This window comes from Cydia splendana, chromosome 6 (assembly GCF_910591565.1).
Source record: "Cydia splendana chromosome 6, ilCydSple1.2, whole genome shotgun sequence".
NCBI lineage: Eukaryota > Metazoa > Arthropoda > Insecta > Lepidoptera > Tortricidae > Cydia > Cydia splendana.
Window position 1 is genome coordinate 23492076 of NC_085965.1, and position 22388 is coordinate 23514463.

A 22388-nucleotide genomic window follows, 5' to 3' on the forward strand; every position below is an offset into this window, starting at 1 on the left:
TACATGAATAACTTAAAATTAATGCCGTTAAAATAATTTTCACCGTTGGTTAAAATTCTCCCACATTTCAAAGTTTGAGAACCTGTAAACAGCATGATGACGTAGGCGCGTGTCAGTTAGGTCATACGCGAATCTCGGAATGGAGTACCAGGCGGAGTATATTATTATACCATGCATAAATTTACAGTCAGTCACTCAGTCAAGTCAGCAGTATGCAGCAGGTGCAAGTTGGTTGCAACTTGCAAGTATCAGTGTCAGTCGTTGCAGTGCAGTCAGTGCAGTTGTGTCTTTGTTATTATATAGAGTAAGTAATGTATGTCCATAAACTTATAAATCTATGCTTATGTCATTGTCAATCAGGACGTAGTGATTATATGCTCTTCAGCGTTGCCAGATGGTCACAAAAGTCACATTTTTCGTGAATTTTCGCCTTCTCGTGTGACATGTGCGTGACTTTTGAACTTGGGGCAATTTTTGTGACTTTTTAAGCTAGCCGAATTTTGGACAAGTTTAGTTCTGCAATTCGTATTATTTAGGAACGCAGTGAACGTGAACGCACCCAAGTTGACACTTGCACTGACAGTTGACACCTTTGACGTTACATCCGTCATCATGTTTACTATAATAGTCGTGGCAAAATGAGACTTGTTACCTTAATATGACGGTGTCATTTAGTTTGATAGTAATAATTTTTTTTTTAGTGTAATGATTCATTTCTTTTCGTCTGTATCTATGATACTCATTGCATTGCATTAGTTATTTTGAGATTTTTGAGTGCACAAAAACCATTACTGTATTATTTTATCCGGGGGTAAATTATTTACTTGTTTATTTTCTTTTGATTAAGTTAAATGAATAATGAATGTTATGAATATCGCAAGTTGAGTACAGACGCTATCAAATGAACCGTTGCTGGCACTTACAATCAAGAACAAGGTAAACAGTGTAAACTTTTAAAACTTTTCTTTCAATTTTCTGATTCCGGCGATTTTACGGTTCGCGTTTTATTTACCTGTGAAGATAACTAACGGTGTTTTTTCCGAATTCGTTTACGTTTCTATAGATAGGTAAGTACTTACGTAAACTTTGATTAATAATTGTTTTTATTAAGATTTCTTATCAACTTAAATGTTTGGAATATATCGTCGACCGTAGGTTCAATACAATTTTTCTTTCTCTGGAAAAAAAAATATGTGGTCGGCTATTTCATTTTCACCACACCAGCTGGTAAAGGCTCTCTTGATGGTTTCAAAACTGATAAGAAAGTTGCATTTTATCCATATGTGAGGCAAAGTAATCAAATGCAAATTTGAGTTGTTTTCTTATGTTTGCTGTAAAATTGATTATTTTTGTGTTCGATGATATAATTTATTATTCTAAACTACAAACAATCAGTGCAAAAATAAAGTCTACCAAACTGGAGGACCTTAGTTTAAATTCCAGTATTTTTGTAGCATATTTTTGTGCATTTATTACAAATATTTGTTTCTGAGTAATTAATGTTTATGTATCTCAGTATGTATTAAGTATATATACAGGGTGGAAAGGCACGACGATCCTTCCCGGAAGTATTAGGTCGTTTAAGTGATACAGAGACTATTGGTAATGGTAAGAATCGTTAATTGAGTAAAAAATAAAAATTGCAAAAATACTACTTTTTAACTGTGGTGATAACCCTATAGCATGTGCACATGACGGCTAGATTAAGGATCTCCGTCGGGAAAGCTCGGGACTTTACACTTTTTTCCGATCGTTGACAGTATCGCAATGATGTATGAATGACGCATAAATGTCAAATAAATCAAATGCATGCAAAAATATTACAAACAATTTTATTACTTTCTTAGATAATTACTTTTTTCCAATATTTAATACTATCTTCTTTTCACATACGGTGTTCAAATGTACCTCCGTGTATTACAACGCCGCCGCAGCCCGTACCCGAGTATGTCGATGCACATGCGATATAGTGTATGCTCTTCGTCATTTATCCTCCGCAGAAAGCACCAATTAGCCTTTGTCTCATTTCGTCCGCAGTTTCACATTCCGTTTGGTTTGGTACACCATATCTTTTACACAGCCCCACAAATTTAAATAGCCACGAGCATCTAACATTTTTATTTGAAGAATATGACATTCAATAAGTATAGTTCAATGAAAATTTAATTTCAAACATCAGACGTCTTGTCTATTTCCTACCACGCAAGAAGGTTTGTTAGTTTGGTATTGAAGAAGTATTTATTCTTGATTTATTCTTAGTATTTCATTTTTGCAAGTTAATTTGGTGCAACTAACACAACCTACATGTAATTTTTTATTATTTTAAATAGTTTCCAATTATTCGAAAATAATTTTGTGAAACGTGTTAAGAAACTAAAACCTTTTTATCAGTCAAGGAAACCAGAGATATTTATAAGACGATTGCGTACTTTTGAGTGGTTGTCAATGTCACCATTTGAACTTTCGTTGTAAACAATGTTGTGGTTAGTATTATTAATATTAAGGAATAACATAACTATTTCATTCAAGTATTGAACAAGTGGAACCACTAAGAAAGCGAAAATCCTGCAATGATTCTTACCGTGCGGTAAGCAGACCTAAAAATGGTTAGATGGCAACAAATTAGCATAATTTCCTGTCGAATACTGATTGTTTACAAGTAAGTTCATTGACCCTGTCACCTGTTAGGGTTAGAACAAAGTAGTTTTTTGCGTGGATGTTTAAAAGGTCATAATTTAGAAACGGTTGCCCATATTAACATAGTTTCTATGGAGAAAATATAGAGCTTAGGCTAAACTATCTCCCATTTCCGGAAAGGATCGTCGTGCCTTTCCACCCTGTATATATCATCACCTAGCACTTATAGAACTAGCTATGCTAATTTTGGGTCTTGGATGGGTTTTGTAAGAATATCCCCAATAATTGAATTGTTTTTTATCTAATTTATTTCATACCTTCCCCGATTATTGAGTATTTTCCTAGATTGTATTATAGGTGACTCTGAAGGCTAGTTTTATTTTTTATATAGCACTATTAGCACTCAGCAAAAGGAATACATATATGTAGATAAATTTCATTACTCTCTTAGTTTAACTGACCAACTTAACTACAAATCAGGTGGACAGGAGACCTCGCACGGGGTGGTGACTGCAGTGTGCTGGGCTAGAGACCGTTCCCTGTGGCAGTTCATGGAGGAGGCTTATTTCCAGGATTGGTTGCCCATAGCTAATTGGTAAGTAGGTAGCATTAATAAGGATAACTAAACAAATCAATAAACTGTTATTCTCATCTTCATGTACCTATCACATCTGAACTGAAACCCTACCTACCAGAACAAAATTTGCACCAATCCCAATACCAAATGATTACCATATTTTTTGTCCATCGCTGTGTAATTAAATTTATGTACCTACTTATTCAATCTTAGTAATTTGTATTGATAATAATAAGTCTGAAGTTCTAATTATTATACATGTAAAATAGATCTGTTTTTTATTATACATTTAAAATAGATCTGGGGGACCTAAGATAGGTGGGTAAGTTATATATTTATTTATTTTATTAGTTTTAATTTATTCAGTTAATAGTTAATTTCAATAATAGTTTGTTAGTTTTGTTATTGAATAAATCTTTGCAACTTATGTGAAACAAAGGGATCAATTTCGAACTGTATTTCTTCTAGATTAAATACTAAGATTTTAAATGTGGAGTAAAGTAATATAATCACACAGAGATGGACAATATATTTGGTAATCATTAAGTATTGGGATTGGTGCAAATTTTGTTGTGGTTGTGGTAGTCAGAGGAGAAGTAGAGTCGGAACAAAAAAAGTCTGCAGCGGATTTGATAGCCCACGCAGTGCAAGTGTCATTTATACGTCATAATTTCATAGAAGTTTGACGTTTAAAATAACAGCTTCACTGCGTGGGCTATCAAATCCGCTGCAGACTATTCTTGGTCTGACTCTATAATGCTTTAATTGGGAGTAGAAAGGGGGTGAAAAAGGAGGTTGCCTTGGATGCTGAATGTCTAGTGAATATTCGCTTCATCTTTACACACTGCAGCCTTTATTTGCAATATAATGTACATAATATGCAAGTGTATTTAAAAACATCTTTTTTGAAAAAAATTTAGAATGCCTGATTTTCAATTTTCTGGTGGTTTTTGGTGGTTTGCAACTTAAGTGTACGCTGTACATTGTACAACAGAGTGATATATGTTTTTTCTTTGTTATTTGCAGCACGCGATGCATGTTGCATGCATGTTTGACCTAATATAACAAAGTTAGGTTGTGTTTTTACCAAGATGGATAGATTTTTAACAAAAGGCGAAAAGTCCAAATCCGTTACTAACCCTTCTGTTACCACTGCGACAGTTACTAATACTACAACCTCTTTGACCACCACTACCGCATCTTCTGCTGTTCTTACATCTACAACCTTTGTAGCCAATGTGACGACATCTGCGTATGTTAAACCTGTAGCGTCTACTTCGAAAGCTGTTCCAAACGTTTCCAAAAATGAAAAAATATCCGTTGAATCTATGACACATTTTTCCGAAGCATCTGATGATGATGATGATGACGATGGACCACCACCTGCTAAGAAAACAAAATCTAAAGACACTAAAGGAAGTAAAGAATTCAACGACAAGTGGCTCACAAATGTGCTATCGAAATTGGCTTGTAAAAAAAACCTTTCCGAATGAATCGAGCGCATGCGCATATTGCAAAGTGTGTGACGAAAGATTTATTAACCATAAGGGTTCCCTCGACAAACATATGAAATCAGGGAAACATGCCACTAATATGAGGACCGTGGCTTCGCACAAACCAATAGACAAAATAATTATTCCAAATACAGAAGATGACGCAATTAAAAGGGCAGAAGTAAAAATTTGCGCATTTGTGGCGGAACATAACTTACCTATATCCTTAGTGGATGATTTGGTACCTTTTATGGCAAACATCTACCCGGATTCGACTATAGCTCAAAAAGTCACCTTAGGTCGAACCAAGGCAACAAATATGTTGACAAAATTAATTGCCCCCGCCCATTGTACATATGAAATATTAAAAGTAATAAAAGAACCAGGCAATTTTTTCAGCATAATTATGGACGAGACTACGGACAACACCATAAAAAAACAATGTGCGCTATCAATTATATATCATGATGGAACCAAAGTCCAAACTTCCTTCTTAGATATATACGAAGTTGGTTCCGGTAAAGCGGAAGATTTGTGTCAAGCATTATTAGACTGGTTAAAATCGCATGCAATACCACTCACAAATTTCATAGGATTCGCCAGCGACACGACAAATAGCATGGTTGGAGAATACAATTCCGTGTTTTCCCACTTAAAACAGCATGTGCCTGAAATAACATGTGTTAAATGCAGCTGCCACATGATTCACCTTGTCGCATCAAAGGCTTCCCTAAAGCTTCCACGCTCGGTAGAGGACATGCTTAAAAATATTGCGGCACATTTTAGCCGAAGCACAAAAAGACAACTGAAATTACAGGAATTCCAAATGTTTTTTGAAGTTGATTGTCATAAAATCTTGTCACCATCTAACACCAGATGGCTCTCGCTCAAAGCTTGTGTGGACAGGACCCTGTCACAATTTGATGTATTAAAAGAATACTTCCGAATGGAAGTTTTTGAAGAGCCAAGTAAAACCACAGAAAGCATTTTAGAAACTCTGAATAGCAAAATAGTAAAAATATACTTGGAATTTATGTCCTACACCTTGGAACTATTAAATGATTTTAACAAATTGTTTCAATCCGAGAAACCACTGCTACATTCTGTGAAGCCCGAAATTGAAAAACTTATAAAAACTATGGCATCAAACTTTTTACAATTCCACTATGTGAAAACCACGCCGGCGCTAACATTGGATTATTCCAATCCAAGGAACTTTTTGCCTATAGAAAAGATGTATCTTGGAGTTCTGGCAACAACATCTATTAAAGAATTGGAAAACGACAATCCCTCCCAAGAAATAATAACGGATATAGGAAATTTAAAAAAGAACTGTTTGGCTTTTTACATAGAGGTCATACACCAAATTAAACAACGCTTTGATTTTACAGATCCGGTTTTTAATATTGTATCGATTTTGGATCCTAGAGAGGCTCAGTCTTTTAGAGTTAAAGACTTGACTGACGTATTAAATAGATACCCAGTGCTGAAAGACGTAATAAATGAACAAGAACTTCACACAGAATGGCGCCCACATGCTTTATTAGATCACAGGGAATTAGATTTATTACCAAATTTAGACGCAGAAGACTATTGGAAAGCTGTTTTTAAAATCGAAAATGTGGGAGGTGAACCTATGTATCCAAATTTAAAGAAAGCTCTCTCCCTTTTGCTTGTCTTGCCTTTTTCTAACGCTTGCGTCGAGAGAGTTTTCAGTCAGCTCAAACTCATCAAAACGGATATTCGTAACCGGCTTAATACAGATACAATTGCGGCGCTGATGGCCACCAAGCAACATATCAAAAGCGCTATTAAATATGAACCTCCCAAGTCTCTTCTCCGTAAAAACATTAAATTGTATTAAAAACTCAAACATTATCTTTTAAAGGTTGGTAAAATGCTAATTTACATTAACTTAATATGCTAACTTTGTTTGTTTATACATATATTATTTACAAACTGCATGGTGTTGGTGTTATATGTATAGATAGTAAAGTAAATCTTGTCAGTATAAAAAAAACGCGAAATTCAAATTTTCTATGAGACGATATCCCTTACTACATTTTTCAAATTTGCCGCCTTTTTCTACTGACAAGATCTGCTTGAACAACTATAGCTTGAGGAACTAACAGAACGGACCGTTAAGAAGATAGGGCGAAATGGAACGCAACACAATGTTCTATTCCTACATTTCCTACTACGTTTATAGGTGGTTTATAGTATATTCAATCTTCGTTATACATAATAATTAATTTGAGCATAATTTAAAAATATATATTTTATGTATTTCAGATAAAGACTGATTAAAAAAATGAAATGATCCTCAATTTGAAGATGAGCGATTAATGCGATTTAAAATTAATAACTATTTTAGGTTAGTATTTTTTTTAATTATAGTAATTTGTTTTATTATTATCTGTTCATGAAAAATATTAACCATAAAGTATGAATAATACATCCAGTAACCTTGGGATTTGTTTAATATAATATCACATCTCTCTCCTCTCATCTCTCTATTATTTCAAATACAATAAATATTTCTCATTGATACTTGATACATATTTTATTTTACTTGCAGATGCTACCAAATTCGGTCATATCAAATACTGATTTTCGTACTAGGCTCCAAGAGTCGATGCCTAATCAAGTAATCACATAAGCAGCATAAGGTTGGTAGATTCAACTTTACTATAGTCTGTCAAGCCATTTCAGTCAGTACGAAAAAGCGACAAATTTAAAAAATGTAGGCGCGAAGGGTTTATCGTGCCATATAAAATTAGAATTTTGCGCCCTTTTCTACTGACGAATTTGTTTGACTGACTTTATGATTACTTATTGTCGCTATTTATATTTTATACAGGTACATTTTATTTCGTTTTCAGGAAGAAAAAGATCAAGAAATAATAATAAAAGGAACTTACAATTCATGAAATCGATCACAAATAGCATTAAGTATGAAAATGTGTGTGCTTTCAAAAAAAAAATCATATAAGGTTAGTAGATTTTTTGTGAAATATATTATTTTCTGAATATCTTCTAACAAAATCGATTTACCGACCCATACAACACAATAATATAAAAATGTGACTTACGCGGCAAAAATGTGACTTTTAGGGAAACGAAACGTAACTTACGACTCCAGAGCCCTGGCAACACTGATGCTCTTTGATCATAGTTCTGTTGAAAGTTTGTATTATTTCGTTTCGTTTTAATCTATTATTTTATAAACAATGATGTGTTAACATTCTAGTCATTTCTTACCGAATGAGATTAAGTGTTTTATTTTACGCTTAAGTGGATTTCATCTGTACAGTGAGTACCTTGTCCTACCCTGCGGTCCCTGCGTCCGTTTATCCTCATTATGGTTCTATGACGTATAAACCATAATTCTGCCAAAACAGCAAAAAATGTATCGTTATCGTGTGTTGAAATTGATTTCATAATCATTAGTCTGCATGATGAACTTTTCTTGACAAAAACTTTTTATTCTTGTCACAACTTGTTGCAATATGGCTATACAATTATAAACCTCTTGACAACCAATTTTATACCAGCGGGATGCTAACGGGTTAAAAAATGTGTTTACGCAGTCTCTCATCTGTGTGTCATTTTGTATAAATATTTTGATAGTAAAATGCAGAATTAGCAACACATATTTACAGTGAGCATCTATACTCTGTATCTTTATTCTTTAGGTATTTAAATAAAAGTAAACAAAATTTACCCTCAAATGACTCCTTATGCCAGTTGAGGGTGGATGAAAACATTTCAATTATCAAATAATGTAGGACAAAGTCAGGTGTTTCAGTGATGGATGGAATTGGATCCAGGTGGTATGGTATTTGGTCAGTTAACCAATAAATGTTATAAATAGGGACCCAGAAATGTACAAATTGTTTGTTTACTTTTATTTAAACACCTAAAGGTACCGAGTATACAGTATTTGTAGTGTAGTATTTATCTTACTATTTTTCTCTTTATGTGAACAGAAAGTGCCAAAATGAGCGGCTGGCAGACAAAGGCAGATCTCCTGAGGGACATTGGCGAGGTGAATGGGCGTCGGACAGGGATTGAGGACCTGGACCAACATGTAGTGGCCGGGGAACGGCCTCCGCCTATCCGCCATGAAATGCCCAATGGTAAGTTCAGAATGTTCTGGAAATAGCGGTACAAATGCGTGGTTTAAACATATAATTACAAAAATACAATGTATCTCTACCCTTTAGAAGTCTAGACATAGATGAATAGGACGTGTCGATTAGGGTATTTCTAACCTAAATTTCTTTTTTAATTGAAACATTCTATCTATGCACACAATGATATAATTTGTAGAAGGGATTTTATTTCCAATTTAATTAATAACAAAGAAAGTACCAGTGATATTTATTTAAAGTTACACATTGTTATAAAGTATGCCCAAGCCAAGTAAAACTGTAAATATAACAACTTGTAATCTGAGGCTTATAATTGACATAATATGTATTTTATAAAATGGGAATGTAATATAGTCGGCCATGCGAATATATAACTATTTTATAAAATTGCCATTATAGAATTAGTACCTGGTCTGGTAGCGACCTAGCGACTGTCGTATTTAATTTTAATATTCATTCATCAGAATGGTTTTACCAAATAATACAGGCTACATTAATTAGATTGTTTATTTAAAAAAAGTTTGAAGTCCAAACTCTCTCATGCTTGAGAGGGCTGTGCCCAGCAGTGGGACGTATATGTATATATTGTATGTAGGGTACATTATTTGTGACGTCCCACGGTCAAAGGTACCTTATGGCGGGTATGGAGTTATGCATACCCCAGTAATCTACAATAAATAACCTATCGATACCACAAAAGATCAACCTTCTAGGTTGCGTAGTTACAGAGATATGATTTTTTGAAAATAATGTTGTGAAATGAGCAACTTTACGATAGAGAAGTTTTAAGTTTAGCCGCCTAAAAAACTATGTTCCTGAAGTAAGTTACATAGTTGACTACAAATAATAATGCCTTATATATCTGAGATTAAAAAAATATTGCGACTTGTTCTGTAATGCAAATAGAAACTTTTGATATCGACTGATTTATGTGTATACTAACCAATCTCTTGAAAATAAAGTTTTATTTCATTTTCACGATTGATTGCAATGAGCTCTCAAGATTTAAATTTTATCTATTAGAAAACGACACTGACAGACAGTTTAAGCAAAAAACAATACCGATTTAGAGGTGAAAATGTATTTTCTGACTTTTTCATATAAAATCACAAAATTGAATATTTTTACTTTTAATGTGACACACAATCAATTTTTCTGAGCACATATGAAAGAAATTCTGTCATTCAAATGAAATAAATCCTAAAACCCCAACTAAATACTATATTTAACCCCTTATGCCACTTTAAACTTACATAACAATAACAGTATTTGCTCCATACATTTACGAAAAGGTACCTTATGGAAATAAATCTAATAATACATCACTACAAAATATCAATCATATTATAGTTTATCTTTTATGAATAGAAAATATTAATTTACATTAAACTGCCCCCAATTTAATTAGTTCTTCGTCATAATAATCTTAAAAAAGACCAATAATTTGTATGTAATGAAAAGGTACCTTGTGGTCAAGTTACATGATGAGGCATGATGATGATGGAACAGTTAGGATAAACTAATAATATTTTGGGGTTAAGATGGTATAAATCGTCTATTTCTTATCAATAATATATTTCGGTTGCTATTGAAGATAAGCGGCATTGAGGTTCAATGACCTCAGATATTCCATAAGGTAATGCGTCGGGTATTGGCATTTTTCAGCAAACCAATGGCTGATTTACTGCATGCGACCAAACCAAATGAAGATTATTCTAGTTAAGAAAGACTTGACGAGAGTAACTTTGGTATAATAGCAGTCTACTTGGATTTGTGATGTCGGTCTATGTACGGTTATAATATTTGCGAGGCGCCCCAACCAGAACTGAAATTATCAAATTAGTTTTGCAGAATGCTAATACAGTTCTCTACCAAACTTCTTTTCCCGTATTGACTAGTTTTTTTGGGAATTTTCAATCTTTTTTCCATAAGGTACCTTTTCTACTAAACTCTGAGACGACATTACTAGGCTTATAACTAACTTATAACAAAAATAAAAACAGGTAAACAAACGTTACGCATTAAGGTTTCAGATCACACAATAAAAAAAAATTGAGCATTTTTTCACCTCTTTACAAAACATTTAATATCTCCGAAACTAGAAACCCTCATAAGGTACCTTTTCCCGTGGAACGTCACATTTATTTTTATTTTAAGAAATCTGTAAGCAACACAGTAGAAAGCTCCAAAGGAATAATTCCATTTGTTCAGTGCTTAGATATTATGCCTTATGGCATTAAGTCCGCCTTTTGTACTATAAGGTTTTCTTTTGTGCAATAAAGATTAAATAAGTAAATAAATATTACTATTTGCAGTTGTTTGTGTTAATTCTAAATGTTTAGGCCTGTTTAGTCCTATGTTTATGGCCTGCCAGTTGCAGCCCCAAAACTGCATGTCATATCATATTGATGTATTATGCCGTCTAACTAAATGAGCCCTTACTAAACGGCCCGGTCACGACATTGCGCGACCGGCGGCGGCGGCAACCATAGGTTGGAGCGAGACACAGCAGACAGACGCAGTTAGTGTGAAGGCGATACTAAACAGATATATCTTTGCAGAGGATGAGATGAGCTACTTCTTTGGAGGCCACAGAGCGTCTGGAGACGACGGCACGGGCCCAGACCTGGCCGGCATCTCGACCATGATCCAAATGGTAAGGGACTTTCAAAGAAGCAGTTTTCAACACCATTTTACAACGTTGGTTCGCTTATTTTTGTGCAAATACTTACTTTGGCATATTTGTGTCCCAATTGTGTGTTTGTCAAATGTGTTGATATAAATAACTATCTGTTTTTTGGGCTACTAATGAAATAATTGTTCTAGGTGAGCGATTTGGACGATACAAGAGATAATAACGAGCCAATGACTCTATTCCGAAATAGAACAACAGATGAAATTAGAATAAGTAAGCTAAACCCTCACGCCGGAGAGTATGTTCCAGGCAGTGGCTTTAACTATAATAGAAATGTTCCAAAGTATTCTCCAAAGAAAAATAATAATTTTCAGAGATCTAAAGCTAATAGAAAGATAGCTAATGAAAACATAGCTACATCTCAATCAAATGTTAACGGAACAAAACAGAATGGACTACCAATGTTTAATAATAATATGTTTAAGAGCAAAAGTGTTAAAGATTCACAAGAAGATAAAATAAATGCAACTACTTGCGAAACAAAAAAAGAACTACCAACATTTAATAATATCAATATGTTTAAGAGCAAAAGTATAAAAGATGTTCCAGAACGCAATGAAACATCTAACGCAAATATAAAGACTGTGCAACCTGAATCTCAAACTAGTCGGGAAGAACAAATAAAAACACCAAAAGTAAATTTACTTGCAAACGGTCTTCCAAAAAGACAAATAGAAAAACCTAAATCAGAAGAAATAAAAGAGCTACAAGAGAAAGTAAAATCCACAATCATAGCATCATCGGCTGATAATTCACTAAAAACCAAAAGGCAGAAAAACGTTGCTATAGCGACTTTGCTTAAACTCGGTGTTGTTGCTGATGAAAAACCAGTGAAGCTTATAAAGCCGGAATATTTTGAGAAGCCTCCAACTGTTGAAAAACAAATTGAAAATGAACTTAGTGAAGTAAAGGAAATGCCATCGACATCAAGCAGCGAAACTAATGTTAATAATATAGATCAGGATTCAATATCGAAAGTAAATGGGTGGTTTAACAGTATGGAGTGTCCAAAGCCTAAGCCACAGTTGCAGGAGCCTTTGGTGTTAAAGGATTGTATCACGTTTAAAAAGAAGACGGCTTCGAGCGTAAGTATTATCAAGATAATTAATATTTTTATGCCAATATGTCTAAAATATCAGAAAACTCAGAGAAACTAAATGTAAATGATAAATATTTGACCGGGTTCGATTCCTGAATTCGTAGAATTTAGGTATGTAATAATATATCTTTTTTGGGGTTCCGTACCCAAAGGGTAAAACGGGACCCTATTACTAAAACTCCGCTGTCCGTCCGTCCGTCCGTCCGTCTGTCACCAGGCTGTATCTCATGAACCGTGATAGTCAGATAGTTGAAATTTTCACAGATGATGTATTTCTGTTGCCGCTATAACAACAAATACTAAAAAGTACGGAACCCTCGGTGGGCGAGTCCGACTCACTTGCCCGGTTTTTTAAATAGGGATATAGCTGTACAGTTCCCTTTCTAAAGTACTTATCTGTCACAGTGTAATTGTTCTACATACCTACAGGGAAAATCTTGTTGTTAATTATTAGAGCATGTTAGAGAGGGTGTTCAGTTACTTTTGACGCTAACTGTTTCGCCACCCATCGGGAATTGCCTACTAACCAAACTCACATTCACAACCCACCATTCCCCCAGGTCACATCTCGCAACACGTCAACAAGTGCCACAGAACCCACCAAAGACCGCGAAACCAAGTCCTTCAAGCCGTCGGACTACGCCAGCGAACTTTTAAAGAAATACGAGACTAACGCGCAACAACAGGTGTCTTTGAACGAAGACTTAGGGACCCGGCTAGAAAGGCAGCTAAGGGAACGAGATGAAGTTGTAAGACAGAAGATGCTGGCTAGACAGAACGCTGGTTAATATGAGGTAAGTTTTTTACTTACAATTTACAGTGTAAGGTTATTTTGAGGTCAGTTATAGGTTCTCGCGGACTTGGTTTCCGCAACCCGACGTCATGTTATTGCGCCTTTTTTGCGTGGTGGGTTGGCGGCACTATTGCAAACCCAACTCTACCAAGAAGCCTAGCCTAACTGAGGTTAGTTTATTATAAACAATTTTTAAATATGGATTGGGCCGATTATAACTTTGTTGTCGATTTATTTATTTTTTATTAAATTTTGGTGGATTGATAGTTTCCTATTTTGTAAATCTGTACAATAAAAACGCAATTTTACTTCCACCAAGTTACAAAAAGGTATGGTATTTTTGTAACTCAAGCTAAACTTACATGCATTGTTTTCGAGACAAGTTATGATTTTGTATTTATCCCGCCTAGAATCAGGATCTCTAAGAATCAGTCAAATAAGTCAAAATTTATTTAAAAAATTATTCAAATCGAAAACAAAAATCGTTTCTAATGATAATGACTCCTTTTGTGATCGGACAGTCAAATAGTTCTTTGTTTTACAAGGGGGCAAAGTTGTTGTTTAACCGCTCGTGCTAATATTGATACCCGAGCAAGCGAAAGATTCCAAAATTGAACCACGAGCGTAGCGAGTGGTTCGAAAAATGGAATCTTGAGCGTTGCGAGGGTTTCAAAGCACGAGGGTTAAACAAAATTTTCCCCCGAGTGAAACACAAAAATTTTCACCACACCAAGCCGAAGCAAATATTAAATGTAAAACATCAAACAAAATCAAACCAAATCATTTTCAAATGAATGCTATTAAATATTTACCATCCAAAATCATAATTTAAAAGTCAATTCTACCAGCAAACATAAGAAAACAACTCAAAATTTGCATTTGATTACTTTGCCTCACATGTGAATTACTGATAGCAAAGTGCAACTTTGCTATCCGTTTTTGAAGTGCAAAGTAAGCCTTTCCGAGCTGGTGTGGTGAAAATAAATATACGTATAATCACATAAGAAATATTTGACTAAATCTTCAATGTTTGTTTCTAGGTACTAAGTGAATGACTTTTGCGCAATGAAACGACGAAATCGAAAAATATGGATTTATTATTATACAAATAGTAGCAAAATTTTATTTTAACAATACTTTTGTATTTGATATTTTATAATTTTTAATTAATTAGGTTTTCATTTTAAATGCATTATTCCAAGGCTCGGAATGGAACCGGTTTTTTTAAAACCCGATATAGCCCAATATTTTTAATTGTTTTATGCTCTTTACGCACTGAATCAACGAAAGAACGAAAAAGAACGTAATAATGCCGGTATATTTTGTATGAAAAAAAAAACCAGTTCCGAGACATTCATCATCATCATCATCTCAGCCATAAGACGTCCACTGCTGAACATAGGCCTCCCCATTGGACCTCCATACGTGCCGGTTGGAAGCGAACCGCATCCAGCGTCCTCCGGCGGCCTTAACAAGGTCGTCTGTCCATCTTGTGGGTGGACGTCCTACGCTGCGCTTGCTTGTCCGTGGTCTCCACTCGAGCACTTTTCGACCCCGAGACATTATTCTACAAAAACATTAAATGTAATAATAGTAATATTTCGTACAGAATTCGAATATACTTACATGTTGTATTTTTTGATGACGCAACCTTCATGGTAAGATCGGTTAGATATATAATTGAACAATTATTTTAATTAAATACTCCGTAGAAATTATAGATAACTCGGTGATTTTATATAAACAGGTAATAGTAGTTTGACTGAGACTGCTACGCACACTGTTACTTTAATTTAAACGTCAAACTTCTAGGAAATTGTGCCGTACCTATAAATAAATAACACATGCACTGCGTGTGCCGTCAAAATCTCTGCAGACTTTTCTTATTTTGACTCTGACACAAATTCAAGCATGTATTCAAGTATTTTAGCCTGAATCTGAAGCTATAGTTGGTCTATTCTCATAAATCTCATAATCATTAGAGTTATAAGTCAATATTTTTTTTATTAGGCAAAACAAAGAGCGATAATGGTCATGGCAAAACCCAAAATTGAGTGGCACGTAAAAGCACCCAATTTAAAAACATCTGGCACTCGTATATATTTCAACAACTTTACTGTTGCAACTCGACACGAGGTCCTTAAAATTCCTGAACTATTGACTGCATACTTTGCTATTCTATAGTAGACCTTAACTCGTTACAACAAAGGTTAAAAATGGTCATCGATTATACAATGAGTTTTTTGTTCCGCCACCCTTCAACTGTTTTAAGTTATATTTTTTTCTCGAACTGGAATTTGTGGGAATAAATTAACACTGTATAATATATGATAATACAGAATATTCGGCAAAGTGGCTGAATAGGCCGATTACCGAATAGTTGCCGAATATTCGTGGCATCTCTAATCATAATGTATATACCTGGTATATCTATCAAAATAATGTGTTTATTATAAGAGTAAATTAAGAATAAGAGTGTGTGTATGTGTGTTCGTAGGACTGCCGAGTTTCTTGCGGCGTTTCTTCTCGGAAAGTACGGTCTTTTCCGAAGCGCTAGTAGGTTCGAATGATCGGACATGTAATTGTAAAACTTTTGACCGCCATTTTTAGGGTTTCATAGTCACCTAGAAACCCTTATAGTTTCGCCATATCTGTCTGTCTGTCCGAGGCTCCGTGATCGCTAGTGCTAGAAAGCTGCAATTTGGCATGGATATATAAATCATGCAATCATGCAAATCTATAAAAATATTTTTTTAAGGGTACCTCCAAAACAAAATGTTTTTGTTTTATTAATTTTTTGCTTTGTCCCAATTAGGGCATGCTCCCGGGAATTCCCGGTTCTCAAATTCCCGGGAATTCCCGGGAATTTCATTGTGACGAAAGAACCGGTACTGAAGACCCGGTACCGGTACTTCCCGGTTCTCATCAATATGCGTATTTATTCCCATTTTAATACTAGTACTTTAGCTCGGGACATTAAATCACATTTAATAATGTTGCTATGAAACGGGGACCCAAATAACCCGACAAATTAACCTGGTAAAGTAGGTATTCCAATCGATATTACGTTTTGGCTCGAGTAAGTAGGATATTAGGTATATTCGAATATTCATCTTTCTTTCTAGGAAGTTGGTTTTATATGAAAAAAATCCGTGGTCATAGTGCTGAGTGCATCGACTACGGGGCCTCCCGTGTAACTCGTAATGCCATGCCCATCAGGCGGAGGTAAACCAGCGATTCGCAGGGCTGGTGGCTCTAGCCAAGGTTTTGCGATGAAAGCGCGTGCAATAATATTGACTTGTAGTGATTAGGTATTGGGAATTTCCAAAGGGGCGTAGCGGAAGATTTACAAAAATGTGAGCGAGCATAGGCAAAGTCTCAAACTGTAGAGGGCCGTATGCAGGTTGGTTTCGTAAAATAGGTTGGAACGCTAGATTTTTTGATAAAATAAGTCATTTATCAATACGTATGTAATAATTTATATGAAAATAAGTCATTCATAAAGATTGTACACTAACACAAACAATTTCTTAAGTATAATCTTAATATGCATTGAGAACCGGGAAGAACCGGGAATCCCGGTTCCAGCCATGCCCAGAACCGGGAAATGAAATTCTTGGTACCGGAACCGGTACTGCATGCCCTAGTCCCAATAGTGTGGAGTATCGTTGGATAGGTCTTTCAAAATGAATAAGGGTCTCCAAAAATCATTTTTTGATATACTTAGTTAATATTTTCGAATATAATCGCCCGAAAGAAAATAAATATTTGTCCTCTAACTATTGAACCATGGGTCCAAAAATTATGAAAAAAAAATCGTGAAACAAGAGCTTAATAAATACTTTGAAAACTATAGCGAACATGATCGGTCGGCCGGTTTTGAGTTATTGCAAAAAATCTTATTTTCTTAGTAAAAAGACGTACAAAGCGCTGCAAAGGTACTCCCTCATGCTTGTATGTAAATCATACTTACTAATAGCCCCCGTTTGGCCTATTTTGACAGAATGGTAACTATGAAACCCTACACTGAGCATGACCCGGCATGCTCTTGGCCGATTATTATTTTCAAAAAAGGGCACGCACATGCTAACATCGTTTGTTGCTTTGTTTACTGTTTTGTGTAGCCCAGATACTAATGAAGTAATGATACTGTTTATTAAAATGGACATTTGTGCGACCCTTGTGCGTTAAAAAAAGCTCTTTGCGTTTAAAGGGTTAATGAATTACATGAATGAATGCTAGTTTTTAATGTTAATTATAGGATAATATTAAGAAAACTGTATTTAATATTTTAGTACCCGTACCACGAGTCACAGACAGTGTCAAATCTGACATATACGCTAACGTCTACGTAATTTCATAATGATCATCTCTTGGAATGTTTTGGTTACATTTTTATTCACATTCATAGGTATAGTCAATGTGTTCAAAAATATCTGATCAAGCACTTTAACGATAATAGAAGCTAGGTTCAGATATTTGTGAACACTTTGGCCCCTCCGCAGTGGCGGATTTGCCCTAAGGCCCAATAGGCCCGGGCCTAGAGCGGCAAGATATTAGGGGTGGCAGCAAGACTGCAGTCTATAGATGGGTGCTGAGAAGGGGTGGCTAGTAGTTCCTACAGGGCCTAGGGCCTACGGCGGCCAACACTGCAAATCCGCCACTGCCCCTCCCATATATCCGATGGTGAACAAATTTGTATACAGTAGTGCTAAGCTAATAGTTTTGCTGATTATTTATAGCAGCGGTCGGCAACCTGCGGCCCGGGCTCGCGAATCTGTCACTTGCGGCCCTAGAGGCGCCTTGGCTATTTTGTATGTAATATTGTCAAACAAAAATGTCTGATAAAGTCACACATATTAACAAAAGTGCGGCCCGCGTCAACTTCCTTAACTACTATGTGGCCCTTGGCTGCTAAAAGTTTGCCGACCGCTGGTTTATAGGATGCAATTCTGAAAATTGCAAATACGTAACTACCTATCTAACAGCACTTTCTACTGTACTTATAGTAACAGTAAAAATAGTTATTTGTACAACAAGAGATCAAAGTTTGATATTTCTTCGAGTGCTTATTTTGAGTCCCGTGCAAGCGAAAGATTCTATAATAGATTCACGAGCGTAGCGAGTGAATCTAATTTAGAATCTTGAGCAAAGTAAGGGATTCAAAAGCGCACGAGATGTAAATAACTTTGATCTCGTGTAGTACACAAAATTTTTCACCCTAAGCAGTGAGAGCATACCTAGAGGAGCAGAGATAATAGAACCCAAGTATATCGAACTTGTATTAGGCCCCGCATGTTGAAATGACATTTGACTATAAAGGTCACTTGAATGACATTTTGTCTCTCAGTGAGCAAAATGCGATTTTGCTCACTCATTTTGTCTCACTCAGTGAGCAAAATGCGATTTTGCTCACTCATTTTGTCTCACTCAGTGAGCAAAATCGCATTTTGCTCACTGAGTGAGACAAAATGACTCAGTGAGCAAAATCGCATTTTGCTCACTGTTTTTAAGAAGCAAAGTACTCTTGTTCGAGCTGCTGAGGTGAAAAGATATAAGAATTGGTAAGCATTATGGTAGCAAAGCGTTTCCTAAATATGAAATGCGATTTTCAAAATTATCCCACATTCGAAGTTACTGTAGATTATACCTATCGTTCAGTATACCCGTGTACCGCGAGTTATTGTGTCAACTCAACACTAACATATACGCTAACGTCTAGGTAATTTGCTTACTATAGATCTCGCTCGCACTAATATGTCAGTACGAGCGAGATGCATAGAAAGTAAGTTACGTAGACGTTAAGCGTATAATAATTATACGCTAACGTCTACGTAAATTGACACTGTCAGTGACTCTTGGTAAGGCTCATTTATTTTTGAGTATTCGTAACTTTGATGTCAAATGATGATTATTTTTTGAGTAGGTAGAAACTTAAGTTAGTTGTATTTTTAACTTTTAATATTTCGTCGTATATATTTGCCTGTTTAAAGCGCCATAGTTTTTAAAATTGACGTGTAAAGGTGTTCTAATTAATGTACGAGGCGGTAATAAAGTGTTATGCCCTCTATGTGATGTTGTTTTATTCATATAAATATCTGGGAGACCGAGCTTTGCTCGGAAAACATATAAAAACTCAAAATTGCGCGTTTTCCCAGTGATAAGACCTAGCTAGATCAATTTTTCGCCCCCGAATTTCGGGTTTAGGTATGTTTTAGTTTTTCATCTTTTACAAAAGATGATAAAAGTTGCTTATTTATGTTTTGATCGTCAGATATTTTCTTGTAATTTTTTTGCGAATTTCATGTTGTATTTTTTCTGAAGTTATTTTCATGATATAATTAGGGTTCCGTACCCAAAGGGTAAAACGGGACCCTATTACTAAGACTTCGCTGTCCGTCCGTCCGTCCGTCCGTCTGTCACCAGGCTGTATCTCACGAACCGTGATAGCTAGACAGTTGGAATTTTCACAGATGATGTATTTCTGTTGCCGCTATAAGGGGTCATCCATTAATTACGTCACATGTTTAGGGGGAGGGAGGGGGTCAAGAAAATGTGACATATTGTGACATGGGGGAGGGGGGAGACACAAACTTTGTGACGTCACTTTAACTTCATCAGTAACCGAATTTTTTTTTTAATTATTTTATTCGCTGTACATTTAAATAACAAGTTTTTAAAACGATAATCGTTTTTATTCTTTTAATTTTCTTTCCTAAGCAGTTTTGGGTTATAAAATTACTAATATTTATATCGTCACAAATATTTTGATAAAATATTAATAATACTTAGGTACTTACTTAAGGCGATATGATTCGACTCATCAACGAATCTGAGGGGGTGAGGTGCGCGGCAAACCGTGAAGCCCCGCCCGCGCGTCCCGCGACCCGCTCGCCGAGATCGTGAGCGCGCGTCGCGCACGGTAAACATAGCAGATGGGTCACAGTATAATGATCTTATGATGGCAGTATTTTAACTAGACCGGGAAATGGTCACGTTTTAGAGTTTTTATTGTATATGTACGTATGTATTTTTTGCATTACGTATTTCTGATCATTTCATGTAGAATTATTATTTTTATATAGACATGTGTACTTATTATTGATCAGTAAAGAACGTTTTAATTTCATGGCAGCGTGTTCGAGTTAAAGTACCTAAAGGAAAGTAACAATTTTAAAGGAGACGGTCAATTAAGGGTTCTATTTATAAAGGTTATTAACCTTAATCAATAATTTTACTTTACAGATTCCTTTAACTCAATAACGCTGCCGTGAAATTAAAACGTTGTTACTGATCAGTAGTACTTATTTATAAGCTGTAAAAACAAAAAAAAAACAGTTTCAAAGTAAATTTCTGATAACTTTTTGTCAGTGCAAGCCTTATGGTTTCTTCTTGGCAACATTTTACATGAAAATGTTTTTGGTGGGTCTCATTATCACAATTTCCATTACTTTTGTTGCCTAACTTAATAAATTATTGTTTACAATACCTATCGACTTTATACCTATTTTAATGATCACACAATTTTAACGAAACAATGTTTTTAAGAAAATAATTCAATTAAGTGCGAGTCAAACTCGCGCACCGATGGTACCTACATTTTATTAAGTACATTATATATATTTTTTTTTAATTAAGTTGTAACTGACTCATCATCATCATCTCAGCCATAAGACGTCCACTGCTGAACATAGGCCTTCCCCTTGGACCTCCATTCCGGTCGGAAGCGACCCGCATCCAGCGTCTTCCGACGGCCTTAACAAGGTCGTCTGTCCATCTTGTGGGTGGACGTCCTACGCTGCGCTTGCTAGTCGTGGTCTCCACTCGAGCACTTTTCGACATCATCGGCCATCTTCTCTGCGCGCAATGTGGCCTGCCCATATATATATATATATATATATATATATATATATATAACATTTTCAAGAAGTCTGGTCGCTTGTGGTGAAAAAAAAATGTATGGAGAACAGAGTGGCCAACTTTCTTCAAAATAGTTTGTCTAATACTGATTCTAAAATGGTATCGCACATGCTATTTACATTTCTACAAATAAAGATATGGCCTAGATGGTGTTTAAAGTGAAGTATGGTGCTAACTAGTAAAAAAGACAAAAATGCGATTATCTCGAAAACCACGAAACTTTTACTAGACCTATAAGTGCATTTTCTGGACCAGCCTAAGCTGCCCTGTCGATGGTTATAAGGTTGTCCATTAATTACTGGCCATCCTGTATAGAGATGTAACTAACCCAAATCGATAGTCACAGCAAGCGATTACGATTGGATGGCACGTAGACTGAGGTATCGAATTGTGACGTATAATGAATTTTTATTTGCGATTTAAATAAAGCTAGAATTATATGGTTTTCGCGCAAGGCATTTAATAACCGACCGAGTAGGTCGCACCCATCGTCAAAATCTAAACTAACTGGGGATCTATTTTAAAGTTTATTTATGTTATTTCTGTGTCAAATTTGTTGTCTGTTAGGTGACGATAAATATATCCATATTTACAGTTGATTATCCACCTTTTCCTTATTTTTATTAAAAGAAAAATGAAAAATTCATATCGATTTACTTAGACGACTACCGATTCATAAAGGTGGTGTCCGGCTAGCCCTAAAATTAAAAAAAAGACGTAGAATGTAAACGTTCGTAGTGCAATTGTTTTCCTTTGTGATTTCGATGTGCGAGACATTTTACGTTGTATTGCTGTTGTGAGTGACAGATGTCAAATAACGCAAATAAATATGCACACAGTATATGTCGGTGACTTTAGTTCGTCTACGGATCTCCTCATTTCTGATTTGATCACGCAGAGAAACTCCGAGCATAGCCCTCTCCATAGCTCGTTGAGCGACTTTGAATTCTCAGATGAGGCCGATAGTGAAAGACCACGTAACTGACTGAATAACACAAAATATGTATTAAAAAAAATTGT

At 35.5% G+C, this 22388-nt stretch overlaps 1 protein-coding gene across 1 annotated transcript; it reads left to right on the forward strand.

Moving 5' to 3' along the window:
* Positions 1 to 8696: 8696 nt before the first annotated feature.
* LOC134791705 (uncharacterized) lies at positions 8697 to 13449 on the forward strand. Its single transcript, XM_063762811.1, has 4 exons — positions 8697 to 8846; positions 11423 to 11517; positions 11688 to 12641; positions 13216 to 13449. Exons 1-4 carry the CDS (start codon positions 8708 to 8710, stop codon positions 13441 to 13443), a joined length of 1416 nt encoding a protein of 471 aa, XP_063618881.1. The 5' UTR covers positions 8697 to 8707; the 3' UTR covers positions 13444 to 13449.
* Positions 13450 to 22388: the final 8939 nt, after the last annotated feature.

Bases quoted from the DNA above. Each gene is read 5' to 3' on its own strand.
- LOC134791705 (XM_063762811.1), top strand. From the start codon at position 8,708: ATGAGCGGCTGGCAGACAAAGGCAGATCTCCTGAGGGACATTGGCGAG. The intron at 8,847-11,422 runs GTAAGTTCAGAA...ATATCTTTGCAG, and splicing joins CCGCCATGAAATGCCCAATG to AGGATGAGATGAGCTACTTC. The intron at 11,518-11,687 runs GTAAGGGACTTT...TAATTGTTCTAG, and splicing joins TCTCGACCATGATCCAAATG to GTGAGCGATTTGGACGATAC.